At 40.9% G+C, this 15,368-nt stretch overlaps 1 protein-coding gene across 1 annotated transcript in view; it reads left to right on the top strand.

Moving 5' to 3' along the window:
- Positions 1-15,368, top strand: part of PTPRO (protein tyrosine phosphatase receptor type O) — a gene marked incomplete at its 5' end in the record, with an annotated part of 120,543 nt that overhangs the window by 26,886 nt on the left and 78,289 nt on the right. Inside the window, 4 exons of the mRNA XM_052640433.1 lie at positions 7,010-7,130; positions 7,474-7,667; positions 8,981-9,092; positions 14,911-15,062. Coding sequence (XP_052496393.1) covers positions 7,010-7,130; positions 7,474-7,667; positions 8,981-9,092; positions 14,911-15,062 — 579 coding nt within the window. The remainder of the gene's footprint in view (positions 1-7,009; positions 7,131-7,473; positions 7,668-8,980; positions 9,093-14,910; positions 15,063-15,368) is intronic.

Raw genomic sequence — 15,368 nt, 5'->3', positions numbered from 1 at the left:
GGGCTCAAACCTGTGTTCCAGCAGTGGAAGCATGGAGTCTTAACCACTGGACCACCAGGAAAATCCCAATGTACAATTGTTTTTACATGTGGTCTGCTTGGTCCATACATGTTTGGTCACAATTTACAGAAGTGTGTAATAACTAAATGACTAAATTGGAAAGAAAAACCAATCAGTCTGTTAGCGTTACAAATAAGGAAATGATAGAGCTAAGAGGCTGAATATTGAAGGGACCTACCTGCAGTCACACAACTGATTAGTAGCAGAGCTGAGATCCCATCTCAAGTGATTTGACTTCCAGGAGATAACTTTTTCTTGTGCATTACAGATGATACACTAGGGGAAGGTCATCCTCACCGTTCATCCTGATGGAGTCAGAGTGTTGACTAAAAGCAACTCTAGATTCTAGACTCAAACAGAATTGAGTTTCAGACCTGATTTTAGCAGCTACCAGCTCTGAGTTCCATTCTTTCTAAGTCTTACCATCTGAATCTGTAATAGAAGGAGAACCATATCCTACCTCATAGAGCTGTAATAAAAATCAGAGGATTTGATGCTTAACGCAATGTTTGGAACATAGCAATAGAAAGGTGTGCTAGAAATTAACTTTTATTATAATGCAGACCTAACTGAATACTTTTTGTGTCAAGGGAAGAAGACGAAGAGGTTCTAGAGATTCTCCATAGAAACTGAGTAACTATAATAAGTGTACAGAAAGATGCCATGGAAAGAGGATTCCATAATATACACATAAGACCATTTCTGGGGAATTCCCTTGTGGTCCAGTGGTTAGAATTCCAAGCTTCTACCACCAGGGCCCAGGTTCAATCCCTGGTTCAGGAACTAAAATCCCAGAAGTCATGTGGTTCAGCCAAAGAAAGAGAGAAGACCATTTCAGATTTAAAAGAACTCTCATCTAGTTTAACCTACTTGCTTATATTTCCTATGCTCTATGGTGTATCTTCAAGGAGATCCAAGCAGTCCATTCTGAAGGAGATCAGCCCTGGGATTTCTTTGGAGGGAATGATGCTAAAGCTGAAACTCCAGTACTTTGGCCACCTCATGCGAAGATTTAACTCATTGGAAAAGACTCTGATGCTGGGAGGGACTGGGGGCAGGAGGAGAAGGGGATGACACAGGATGAGATGGCTGGATGGCATCACTGACTCGATGGACATGAGTCTGAGTGAACTCCGGGAGATGGTGATGGACAGGGAGGCCTGGCGTGCTGTGATTCATGGGGTCACAAAGAGTCGGACATGACTGAGTGACTGAACTGAATTGATGGTGTATCTTTCCTCCATTTCTTTAGCTGAGAAAGGATAGGGCCAGGGCCTAGATGGAAATGCATTGGGCTGAACTGAATTCTCTGGAATGGAGACAAAGCCAGTCAGAAATGAGAGAGAGGAAATACTGGAATGCAAACATAGGGTGAAAATTGAGGGAGAAGTGTGGAGTAATCCTTTAGAGAATGAAACATGCTATTTAGTAAGTAGGGTAATACTACTTGGGGCTCTCCATGTGGCCCTAGTGGTAAAGAACCCACCTGCCCATGAAGGAGAGGTAAGCGATGCAGGCTCAATCCATTTGTTTGGAAGATCCCCTGGAGAAAGAAATGACAACCCATTAAACTAATCTTGCCTGGAAAATCTGATGGACAGAGGAGCCAGGCAGGCTATGGTCATAGGGTTGCAAAAGAGTCAGACATGACTGAAGCGACTTAACACTAGTATAGGAACATTCTCCTCCCCGCCACTAATCCACCCCTAAGTAGGTCCAGGATAAAGAAAAAGGTATGAATGAATAGAAGTGATGTAGGTGTCTCAGTTAAAGTAGGGGGAAATTAGTATTTATATTAATAATTTGTGACTAAAGTCAAGTGCAATATCATTTGCCCTCTTCTCATTTTTTTTAGTAGTGTGATATGTATACACATTATTGGTTCTTATTTTTTTTAAGGCAGTGTAATTTTCCTGGGATGAATTTATTAGGATAGCATTTTAAGTGGTTATAATTCCAGGAAGTCATTTGAATACTTAGAATCAACCAGTGCCTAAAATATTATCAAACCAAAGAAACTTTACCATCACCCTGAAACAATCTACACTTTGTGTGTTATTCTAGATACGCTAAATGAAAGCACAGTTAGATTGGCAGGTATGTTCACATGTTTACAGTTCAGTTCAGTTCAGTTCAGTTGCTCAGTCATGTCCGACTCTGTGAGCCCATGAATCGCAACACGCCAAGCCTCCCTGTCCATCACCAACTCCCGGAGTTTACTCAGACTCATGTCCATCGAGTCAGTGATGCCATCCAGCCATCTCATCCTCTGTCGTCCCCTTTTCCTCCTGCCCCCAATCCCTCCCAGCATCAGAGTCTTTTCCAATGAGTCAACTCTTCGCATGAGGTGGCCAAAGTACTGGAGTTTCAGCTTTAGCATCATTCCTTCCAAAGAAATCCCAGGGCTGATCTCCTTCAGAATGGACTGGTTGGATCTCCTTGCAGTCCAAGGGACTCTCAAGAGTCTTCTCCAGCACCATAGTTCAAAAGCATCAATTCTTCGACACTCAGCTTTCCTCACAGTCCAACTCTCACATCCATACATGACCACAGGAAAAACCATAGCCTTGACTAGACGGACCTTAGTCGGCAAAGTAATGTCTCTGCTATTGAATATGCTATCTAGGTTGGTCATAACTTTTCTTCCAAGGAGTAAGCGTCTTTTAATTTCATGGCTGCAGTCACCATCTGCAGTGATTTTGGAGCCCAAAAAAATAAAGTCTGACACAGTTTCCACTACTCCCCCATCTATTTCCCATGAAGTCATGGGACCAGATGCCATAATCTTCGTTTTCTGAATGTTGAGCTGTAAGCCAACTTTTTCACTCTCCACTTCCACTTTCATCAAGAGGCTTTTTAGTTCCTCTTCACTTTCTGCCATAAGGGTGGTGTCATCTGCATATCTGAGGTTATTGATATTTCTCCCAGCAATCTTGATTCCAGCTTGTGCTTCTTCCAGCCCAGCGTTTCTCATGATGTACTCTGTATATAAGTTAAATAAGCAAGGTGACAATATACAGCCTTGATGTACTCCTTTTCCTATTTGGAACCAGTCTGTTGTTCCATGTCCAGTTCTAACTGTTGCTGCCTGACCTGCGTATAGGTTTCTCAAGAGGCAGGTCAGATGGTCTGGTATTCCCATCTCTTTCAGAATTTTCCACAGTGTATTGTGATCCACACAGTCAAAGGCTTTGGCATAGTCAATACAGCAGAAATAAATGTTTTTTCTGGAACTCTCTTGCTCTTTTGATGATCCAGCAGATGTTGGCAATTTGATCTCTGGTTCCTCTACCTTTTCTAAAACCAGCTTTAACATCTGGAGGTTCACAGTTCATGTATTGCTGAAGCCTGGCTTGGAGAATTTTGAGCATTAATTTACTAGCGTGTGAGATGAGCGCAATTGTGCAGTAGTTTGAGCATTCTTTTGCATTGCCTTTCTTTGGGATTGAAATGAAAACTGACCTTTTCCAGTCTTGTGGCCACTGCTGAGTTTTCCAAATTTGCTGGCATATTGAGTGCAGCACTTTCACAGCATCATCTTTCAGGATTGGAAATGGCTCAACTGGAATTCTATCACCTCCACTAGCTTTGTTCATAGTGATGTTTTCTAAGGCCCACTTGACTGCACATTCCAGGATGTCTGGCTCTAGGTGAGTGATCACACCATCGTGATTATCTGGGTCGTGAAGATCTTTTTTGCACAGTGTTTCTGTGTATTCTTGCCACCTCTTCTGTAATATCTTCTGCTTCTGTTAGTTCCCTACCATTTCTGTCCTTTATTGAGCCCATCTTTGCATGAAATGTTCCCTTGGTATCTCTAATTTTCTTGAAGAGATCTCTAGTCTTTCCCATTCTGTTGTTTTCCTCTATTTCTTTGCATTGATCGCTGAGGAAGGCTTTCTTATCTCTTCTTGCTATTCTTTGGAACTCTGCATTCAGATGCTTATATCTTTCCTTTTCTCTTTTGCTTTTGGTTTCTCTTCTTTTCACAGCTATTTGTAAGGCCTCCTCAGACAGCCATTTTGCTTTTTTGCATTTCTTTTCCATGGGGATGGTCTTGATCCCTGTCTCCTGTACAATGTCATGAACCTCATTCCATAGTTCATCAGGCACTCTATCTATCAGATCTAGGCCCTTAAATCTACTTCTCACTTCCACTGTATAATCATAAGGGATTTGATTTAGGTCATACCTGAATGGTCTAGTGGTTTTCCCTACTTTCTTCAATTTCAATCTGAATTTGGCAATAAGGAGTTCATGATCTGAGCCACAGTCAGCTCCTGGTCTTGTTTTTGTTGACTGTATAGAGCTTCTCCATCTTTGGCTACAAAAAATATAATCAATCTGATTTCAGTGTTGACCATCTGGTGATGTTCATGTGTAGAGTCTTCTCTGGTGTTTTTGGAAGAGGGTGCTTGCTATGCCCAGTGCATTTTCTTGGGAAAACTCTATTAGTCTTTGCCCTGCTTCATTCGTATTCCAAGGCCAAATTTGCCAGTTACTCCAGGTGTTTCTTGACTTACTACTTTTGCCTTTCAGTCCCCTATAATGAAAAGGACATCTTTTTTGGGTGTTAGTTCTAAAAGGTCTTGTAGGTCTTCATAGAACCATTCAACTTCAGCTTCTTCAGCATTACTGGTTGGGGCATAGAGTTAGATTACTGTGATATTGAATGGTTTGGCTTGGAAACAAACAGATCATTCTGTCGTTTTTGAGACTGCATCCAAGTACTGCATTTCAGACTCTTTTGTTGACCATGATGGCTACTCCATTTCTTCTAAGGGGTTCTTGCCTACAGTAGTAGATATAATGGTCATCTGAGTTAAAGTCACCCATTCCAGTCCACTTTAGTTCGCTGATTCCTAGAATGTCGATGGGCACTCTTGCCATCTCCTGTTTGACCACTTCCAGTTTGCCTTGATTCATGGACCTGACATTCCAGGTTCCTATGCAATATTGCTCTTTACAGCATCGGACCTTGCTTCTATCACCAGTCACATCCACAACTGGGTATTGTTTTTGCTTTGGCTCCATCCCTTCATTCTTTCTGGAGTTATTTCCCCACTGATCTCCATTAGCATATCGGGCACCTACTGACCTGGGGAGTCCCTCTTTCAGTATCCTCTCATTTTGCCTTTTCATACTGTTCATGGGGTTCTCAAGGCAAGAATACTGAAGTGGTTTGCCATTCCCTTCTCCAGTGGACCACATTCTGTCAGACCTCTCCACCATGCCCACCCGTCTTGGGTTGCCCCACACAGCATGGCTTGGTTTCATTGAGTTAGACAAGGCTGTGGTCCTAGTGTGATAGATTGGCTAGTTTTCTGTGATTATGGTTTCAGTGTGTCTGCCCTCTGATGCTCACTTGCATCACCTACTGTCTTACTTGGGTTTCTCTTACCTTGGGCGTGGGGGATCTCTTCACGGCTGCTCCAGCAAAGCGCAGACACTGCTCCTTACCTTGAACAAGGGGTATCTCTTCACTGAAGCCGCTCTGGACCTTGAACGTGGAATAGCCCTTTTAGGCCCTCTGGTCCCTGCATAGCCACTGCTCCTTGGACATAGGGTAGCTCCTCCCGGCCACCACCCCTGACCTCGGACGTGGAGTAGCTCCTCTCACCCGCACTCTGTGCGCCGTCACAGCCCCCCATGCTCTGCACGCCATCACAGTGGCCCGCGCATGTTTACAATGGTTGTTAAATTTAAAGGAAAAGTCTGGAGCAATATTTATGTTGAGCCACCTGTATGGCTCAATACTTAATTGTTTATGGATATATGTATCAAAGAAGGTCTAGAGGACTGCCCACCAAAATGTGGGAAGTGGTGAGAGGACACCAGAAAGACTACAAATTGGCCTCATTTGCTCTTCTATAGTGTGACCAGTTTTAACAATGAGGACTATTAGTTTTATCACTTAAAATGTGTTTTAAAGAAATAAAACAGTACTAGAATAAATCCCATTTGATCATGGTATATGATCCTTTTTATGTATTGTTGAATTCAGTTTGCTAATATTTTGTTGAGAATTTTTGCATCTATAGTCATCAAAGATATTAGCCTGTAATTTTCTCTCTTGATTTTGGTATCAGGGCAATGGTAGTCTTGTACAATGAATTTGAGAATGTTCTATCTTTTTCAATTTTTGGAATAGTTTGAGAAAGATAGGTATTAACTTTTCTTTATATATTTGGCAGAATTTCCCTGTAAAACTGTCCAATCCTGGACTTTTGCTTGCTGGGAGATTTTATTTTATTACAAATTCAGTTTCACTACTAGTGATCAGTCTGTTCCAGTTATTCTTCTTAATTCAGTCTTGGCAGGTTGCCACAGTAGCCTTGTAAAGTGCTTGCTGCTGTGTCTTGGTGCTTGGCCCATATCATGGAGTGGAGGTCATAATGCTAGGCTTCCAGTCCCAACACTGATCCAAATATGTGACCTTGGCTATTCTCTAGCTTTACCTTCTTGATCTACTAAATGAGAGATTTGGACTAGATAATCTCTGAGGTCGTTTCCATCACTATAATTAGATATTTTATGCTTCTAAGTGTTGAGAGACTAAAGACAGTCCTGCACTGATCTTTGTATGTAATCAGCTGACACTACAATTTAGGATGTCAGACTATCCTTATTTTATTGCTGATTTGATTTTGGTTAGAGGCTGATGTGTCTCTAGTGTACATAATTACAATTGACATTGATGGGTATAGAGCAGTTCACAAGGCTTATTAAATCCCAGCCATAGAATTTGAATGTTCTGGGTTCCCTTCAGCCTTCTCATAAACTATAAATCATCCTAATGTGGAAACTTGACCTTCCTCAGCATGAATAAAGGCTTCTGGATTTCAAAGGCATTTATGAGTTTGCAGTATCCCTGAATACATTGTTATCCTCTGAGTCACACGCTGAAAACCCAGTTCTAAATAGATCTTATTGGATGTTTGGTTTAAAGGTGAACTCAAGCAAATCTATTATTGAAAATCTTGTTCCTGGTGCCCAGTACCAGGTTGTGATGTACCTAAGAAAAGGCCCTTTGATCGGACCACCTTCAGATCCTGTGACATTTGCTATTGGTAAGTTGCCAGCCACAAGAAAAATACCTTTATCAGAGTACTGTTTGGAGGGGTGCCATGTCTAACTTCGAGTCATTATCATCAGTTATGGGAGGTCCACACTTGTTCACCCAATATTTAACCTTCAGAGTATTTAATGACCACAATTGTATACCTGGAAGGCATCCTTAAGCATTCATTACTTAGGAAAAATAAAATCTCAGGCAAATATGGTTAGTTTTCAATGATTGTATCAAAATAGTGAAATACCTAGTCAGTCAGTAAGTAGGGATGTGAAGCCATTGTTAAGATATTAAACATTCCTTCTTGACTTTCTTTTTTCACTCCCCTCCCTTCTTCTTAGTTCCAACTGGAATAAAAGATTTGATGCTCTATCCCCTGGGTCCTACAGCAGTGGTTTTGAGCTGGACCAGACCTTACTTAGGAGTGTTCAGAAAATATGTGGTCGAAATGTTTTATTTCAACCCTACAACAATGACATCAGAATGGACAACCTACTATGAAATAGCAGCAACTGTCTCCTTAACTGCCTCAGTGGTAATTTTCCTTAACCAGCTGTCACATTTTCCTGTGTCAACATGCATTCACATACTAACTGTGTCTGAAAAAATTATTATGTCTGTAAACTAGATCATTTGTAAACACATGCAGGTAACTTGCTACTTTCAAGTTTGGGATTGTTTTAGCTCTTAATTTTATTTTTGTATTTTGAGAGAGAGAGAGAAAACTGTGTGAAACTGGCTTTCACTCTTAATTGAGTGTATTTGCTAATCCCCAGTTTAGTAGACCTGTCACATGCTTGCTTCCTTGGTGGCTCAGCTGGTAAAGAATCTGCCTGCAGTGTGGCAGACCTGTGTTGGATCCCTGGGTGGGGAAGATCCCCTGGAGGAGGGCATGGCAACCCACTCCAGTACTCTTTACCTGGAGAATCCCCATGGACAGAGGAGCCTGGTGGGCTATAGTCCATGGGGTCACAAAGAGTCGGACATGACTGAGCAACTAAGCACGTCATATGCTTATTGTTTCTTTCTGGTCCTAAAACAGAAAACACGTTTTCCTTTAGTTATTCAGTAGTAAGTGGACACTTCTTAACTTGAGTGATGACTATTCTTGACATCAACAAATCAGCTAAATACCTGCAATGTCAGACCATTAGCGATGTTCTTCAAATGAGCAGGTAAATATTGCTCTTTCGGAGACTGGAATAATTTTAGAAGTACAGGTTATCTACAGGTCACACAGAAAGCAAACAACTGGCCACTACTCAGCTGCCAGCTCTCATGATTGCCACCCAGTGTGAATACATGCTAACAGTCCAAGATGAGAGAATGTAGAATTGTGAAAGAGCACATCTTAGAAATAGGAAGATGTGTCCATCCAGTGATTTACAAATAAGTACCAGTTCACTCGTGTAATTTAAAAAACTGCAAACGAAAACCCATTTTGAAACTATCTATATCTTCGAATAATTTTTTAAATTGTGTTAAATTTATGTGTATCATTTTATTTACATCTCACTTCATTCCAAAGAGAATATTTTAATGGAAAATTTGAGAAGTACAAAATCAACTGTAGACAGTAAGGTTCCTCTGTCCATGGGATTTCCCAGGTAGCAATACTGGAGTGGGTTGCCATTTCCTTCTCCAGAGGATCTTCCCAACCCAGGGATTGAAGCCGCGTTTCCTGCATTGACAGGCGGACTCTTTACCACTGAGCCACCAGGGAGGCCTCCCAAAGGCACAGAAAGGAAATTAAAAATTACTCATTTTTTCATAGCCTGAGAGAAATATATAACTCTATTCCAAAAATGTGATTTTCCTTCTGGGCCTTTTTCTTCTTGCTTTTTTTAGAGGATAGCGAATCTGTTGCCAGCATGGTACTACAACTTTCGAGTTACCATGGTAACGTGGGGAGACCCGGAACTCAGCTGCTGTGACAGCTCCACTATAAGCTTCATAACAGGTGAGTGTGTGGGAAGTGGTCTCATGAGAGCACATGCCTATTTTGAGGGAGTTCTGAAGGGGCTCATCTCCAGAAAATGCCAGTCCTTCACCCAGGACTGATTGAACATCACTTTCATGGAAGATTCTGCTGCTGCTGCTGCTGCTGCTAAGTCGCTTCAGTCGTGTCCAACTCTGTGCAACCCCATAGACGGCAGCCCCCCTGGCTCCTCTGTCCCTGGGATTCTCCAGGGAAGAACACTGGAGTGGGTTGCCATTTCCTTCTCCAATGCATGAAAGTGAAAAGTGAAAGGGAAGTCACTCAGTCGTATCCAACTCTGTGCGACCCCATAGACAGGCAGCCCACCAGGCTCCTCCGTCCATGGGATTTTCCAGGCAAGAGTACTGGAGTGGGGTGCCATTTCCTTCTCTGTTCATGGAAGATGCCATAGTTGATTCTGAAAGTTCATGATTTGTTTAAATGATAGCCTTTAAAAATTAAAATACAATTTTTACTCTAAGTTACTGTCCTTGATTTCTTTTTATCCTGAGTCACTGCCCTTGATTTATGCACCACTGTTTGGAATTGATTAGAATCAAGATGTAACAGGCAGAGCTTTCAGCTTCACACCGCACTGAATTGATTTTATCCATTTGATAATTGTATTTGCTAGAGTGCCTCCATTTCCTTATTAATTAAGCCATTTGTAAAGTCACAGGCTGACTGCAGTATGGTCCATGGCAGGAATTAAAACAGGCTTGCAGACTTGTAGACTTGGGTGTGAGTCACAACTTTGCTGCCTTCTACCTGTATACTCCAGCAATTCTTCTAAGCCTCAGGTTTTTTCAGTTGTAAAATAAGGATAATAATAGTATCTATTATCTGTTACCATTATCTATTGTTACATCCCAATTAAATAAGCTATTTAGCAAAATACATGGCCTAGACTTAAAGTACTTACAATACTGTTAGTGACGGATCCTCAGGACTTTAAATTATGTATTAATAGTTCACTATCATATGGCAGAGACAGCGGAGGTAGCAATAAAGAAGAAATTCAACCAAGAACAGTAACCCTCGTTGTCTGAACTAGGACTGTTCAAGAACTTTTGATGGGACTGCAAAGCTGTCATTAGAGTTATACTGAGAAAAGAAAAATATTGTTTAGATGAAGAATCAGTTCAGTTCAGTTCATTTGCTCAGTCATGTCCGACTCTTTGCAACCCCATGAACTGCAGCACGCCAGGCCTCTCTGTCCATCACCAACTCCCGGAGTTCACCCAAACTCTTGTCCATTGAGTCGGTGATGCCATCCAACCATCTCATCCTCTGTCATCCCCTTTTCCTCCTGCCCCCAATCCCTCCCAGCATCAGAGTCTTTTCCAATGAGTCAACTCTTCACATGAGGTGGCCAAAGTACTGGAGCTTCAGCTTTAGCATCATTCCTTCCAAAGAAATCCCAGGGCTGATCTCCTTCAGAATGGACTGGCTGGATCTCCTTGCAGTCCAAGGGACTCTCAAGAGTCTTCTCCAACACCACAGTTCAAAAGCATCAATTCTTTGGCACTCATCTTTCTTCACAGTCCAACTCTCACATCCATACATGACCACAGGAAAAACCATAGCCTTGACTAGACAGACCCTTGTTGGCAAAGTAATGTCTCTGCTTTTGAATATGCTATCTAGGTTGGTCATAACTTTCCTTCCAAGGAGTAAGCGTCTTTTAATTTCATGGCTGCAGTCACCATCTGCAGTGATCTTGGAGCCCAAAAAAATAAGTCTGACACTGTTTCCACTGTTTCCCCATCTATTTCCCATGAAGTGATTGGACCAGATGCCATGATCTTAGTTTTCTGAATGTTGAGCTTTAAGCTAACTTTTTCACTCTCCTCTTTCACTTTCATCAAGAGGCTTTTTAGTTCCTCTTCGCTTTCTGCCATAAGGGTGGAAACTTTGTCAAAATATTTCCCTCACTGGACAGCTAGTTTTATAGGCTTGAGATGTATCAATTAAAAAACAATGGAAAGATAGTGACCTTGTGGATTCTTAGACAGTTAGCTGACATAGTTCACTGCTTTTCTTTACTGGCCGATGTCTGGTACTTCCTTTGTTCCAGATGTTAACAGTAATATTCCGGTAGCAAAGCGAAAGGCCACCCTAAAAAGAGAAAATGCCAATTATTTGACAAGCCCTGTGTTAGGCTTTTTGACTGCATTAATAATCACCTATTTAATTATAATTAAACTTTACTGTGTCAGTAGTTCATACACTTAACTTGATTGAGATAAGTGGTCTGAGAATGCTCTTTCCTTGTCAGAAGGAGCAGCTGTCTAGAAAAAGCCCAGACTTCACATCTGATCACTTATTGAGCAGATCTGACCTTGCTAATTTCCAGCTACAGATCTTTAAGCAAATTAACTTAAGGATCCTGAATTTCTATTTTCTCACAGGTCAGACTGAAAATATTGCCTAACAGGTGGCTAATTGGACAAAACTAACTGTCTTAGAACTCACTGCAGTGCCGGGAAACTACCTGGACAGAGGCTCTGTGTTGTCTCCCAGGAGCGACATCAGAAATGAAGTATTAATAGGATTTGGAGTTCTGGACACAAGTGCTTTAGGTGTGCCTTTCAAAGCTGGAACCACCTGGGAATAGGCGGACATCATGAGATAACTGTTTAGGTGGACAAAGCAAGTCTGCATACATAAACTTTGATTAGTAAGCAAGCTACTTGCCTAAGTGAGCAGTCTGTTGTCTCCAGTGAATTGATCTTTGGGAATTTCTGATTTTTTCCTGGGATCAACTATTAAGTCATGCTGACACTGGCAGTCCACAGTCTTACCTAAGCATATTGACACAGATGGCTTCAATTTCCATATCTATAAAATGGGTATAGGGACTTCCCTGGTGGTCCAGTGGCTAAGACTCCATTGCTCCCTCCCAATTCAGGGAATTCAGGTTGCATCCCTGGTCAGGGAACTAGATCCCACATACCCCAACTAAAGATCCCACGTGCTGCAACTGAGACCCAGAGCAGTCAAATAAATTAACAAATAATTTTAAATGGGCATGATAATACCTCACAGGGTAGTGTGAGAATTAAATCATGTAATCTAAATTGTTATTAAAACATATATGTACCTGAGCTTTATTTTTATAACTATATCTAAAACTATTTGAAATTTTAGCCTTTTTAGGGGTGAGGGGAGATTTCTTCCCTCATTTCAATTTTAAAGCAAATAAAGATCTGATACTTCACTTTCATATGCTTTTTAATCATAATCCAAATTGACAAATTGTGTAGTATAAAAGGAAATAGGAATAAAATATTTTAATAAGGTCTGATTTGTTAGGCCCTCAAGTCTACCATCTATCAGGCAACTTGTCTGCAAGTCGAGTTCATAATTATACTAGTGTACCAAGTAATGTTTAATAAACAAATAGTGACATCTGGTGGTCTTTCAGCAACATGCTGGAATTGAAAGCAACAACATGAAGGAGAATGATCTGAAGACTTAGTACTTGTGATGGGGAGACGTATATGTCTGGCTTTGTAATTTTATTTTTTTAACTCTTTATTTTGTATTGGGGTATAGCCAATTAACAACGTCGTGATAGTTTCAAGTGAACAGCAAAGGAACTTGGCCATATTTGTACATATATCCATTCTCCACCCAAACTCCCCTCCTTTCCAAGCTGCCACATAAGCAGAGTTCCATGTGCTATACAGCAGGTCCTTGTTGGTTATCTATTTTAAATATAGCAGTGTGTACATGTGCATCCCAAACTCCCTGTAATTTTGAATATGTTTCTTGTCTTCACTCAAATTAGAACATGAAAATATACCCTTTGAAGAAGCATTAAGCATAGGTACTTGTAAATAATGAAGTATGTAGAAATATGTTAAGCCAGGGTTATTATGCTTAATTAGAATTTTCTGCATTATGAAATGGGTTTGTGCCACTTGTTATAGATATTGTTGACAATTTAAAATTTTCATTGTCAAACATATAGAAATGCTATTCATACACAGTATGAAACAGAAATGTATCTTTTACTCTGTTAAAATCTCTTCAGTAAATAATTATTTCTGAAATATAGATATGAATGTTCATTATCTGTATTAGGACATGTTGAAAAAATGTCTTTTTTTTCAATTATGATTTATTATTTTATTTGTTTACTTTTGGCTGTCCTGGGTCTTTGCTGCTGCACGCAGGCTTTCTTAGTTGCAGTGAGCGGGGCTACTCTTCATTGCAGTGTGTGGGCTTCTTATTGCAGTGGCCTCACTTGTGGATCATATGTTCTAGGGGCATGGGCTCAGTAGTCATGTCATTTGGGCTTAGTTGCTCCCCAGAATGTGAGATCTTCCTGGACTGGGATCAAACTCATTTTTCCTGCATTGGCAGGTGGATTCTTTACCACTGAGCCACCAGGGAAGCACCAAAATAAGTCTTTTTTAATGTATAGAAATTCTCCTCTAACCATTAGTTGATTTGGGGCTGAATCCTGCAAAGAACACTTGCTTGGCTATCTTCAAGATCACATGGAATTTAAATTCAACTGTGTATGTGTTTGTTGAAATCTTCAGAATTATCAGTTACTCTTAAAAACAATTAAAGTATGCTTTCAGAACTTATGTATTACAAAGCTTGTGATGAACTCTCGTCCCCTACTGAAATTCTTAAAAATTTAAATGTGTAAGATTATAAAATAAATTAATAAACTTGGTGTTAGAATTTAGCTTTGAAGCATGATTTTCAAAATCCTTTCCTTCCTTTCTTTAATACTTGCTTCAGCAACTTTATTTAGAGCCCTACCTTCCACAAAGCACACTGTCAATGCCATTGACTTGTAATCTTTTGGACATATTATTTACTTTTCTGTTCCTTTACTCATTGATCCTACTGTCTATCCTGTAAACTTCTTTGCTGCCACAATAAAAAAGATTTATTTTTACAGGACCCCAGAGTTTTCAGTACTGCTTGGAAAATAAGTCTGCCAGTGCCTAATAATATTAATTTATTGATGCAGCAACAAATTAACAGAAAAATTGACCCAAACAAGTTAATGTTTTAGTAATCTTATAACTGAAATTTTTGTAAAAAAGCATGCTCTCCTCAGGCATAGTTGAGTCTGGCTGTCTTGGGTCTGAGCCACGCAAGGCAACATCCCACAGAACAACTGCCCACCTCATACCATCCAACTTCATTATATTACAGACATGTCCACGAGTCCCTAGGACTATCATGCGTGCTGTTGTGCATGTATGCTAAGCCACTTCAGTTGTGTTCTAACTCTTTGCAATGCTATGGACTGTAGCCCACCTAGTTCCTTTGTCTATGGGATTCTCCATGCAAGAATACTGGAGTGGGCTGCTATGACCTCCTCCAGAAGACCTTCCTGCCCCAGGAATGAAACTCCCATCTCTTATGCCCCCTACATTGCCAGGTGGGTTCTTTACCACTAGTGCCACTTGGGAAGTCCATCATGAGGTGCGAATTTTAATTCTTTAAACTCTGTATAGAGTTTGGTTTCCCTGGTGGCTCAGACGGTAAAGAATCTGCCTGTAATGTGGGAGACCTGGATTTGATCCCTCTGGGGATCCCTTTGGGAAGATCCCCTGGAGGAGGGCATGACAACCCACTTCAGTATTATTGCCTGGAGAATCCCCATAGATGGAGGAGCCTGGCGGGCTGCAGTCCATAGAGTCACAAAGAGTTGGACACGACTGAGTAACTAAGCACAAGCTCTGTATGGGATTTCATGTTCTACTGATAAGTTCTTTAATTACCAGTAGTCTACTAAATTAAAGTGTGTTTCTTTCCTCCATTGTAGCCCCAGTTGCTCCAGAAATCACATCTGTGGAATATTTCAACAGTCTGTTGTACATCAGTTGGATCTACGGGGATGACACCACAGACCTCTCCCATTCTAGAATGCTCCACTGGATGGTTGTTGCAGAAGGAAAGAAGAAAATTAAAAAGAGTGTATGTTTCTTTGAGTCCCAGTATTGGGCACCTGACATTTATTTGCATATACTATTGAAAATCATGAAGCAAACATTTACTGAGACATTAAACAAGTATTTGCATGCCGATTAGCACTGTTTTTGGTTCTGGAGATTGTGTGTGTGTGTGTGTGTGTGTGTGTGTGTGTGCATGCGAGCCTGTGGCCCGCCAGGCTCCTCTGTCTGTGGAATTTTCCAGGCAAGAATACTGGAGTGGGTTGCCATTTCCTCCTCTAGGGGATCTTAGAATCTGCTCTCTCTTGAGTGTCCTGTATTGGCAGGCAGG

The sequence above is a fragment of the Budorcas taxicolor genome, chromosome 5, assembly GCF_023091745.1.
Source record: "Budorcas taxicolor isolate Tak-1 chromosome 5, Takin1.1, whole genome shotgun sequence".
NCBI lineage: Eukaryota > Metazoa > Chordata > Mammalia > Artiodactyla > Bovidae > Budorcas > Budorcas taxicolor.
Note: the sequence above shows the minus strand (reverse complement) of the source record. Positions and strands in the feature narration are given on the sequence as shown.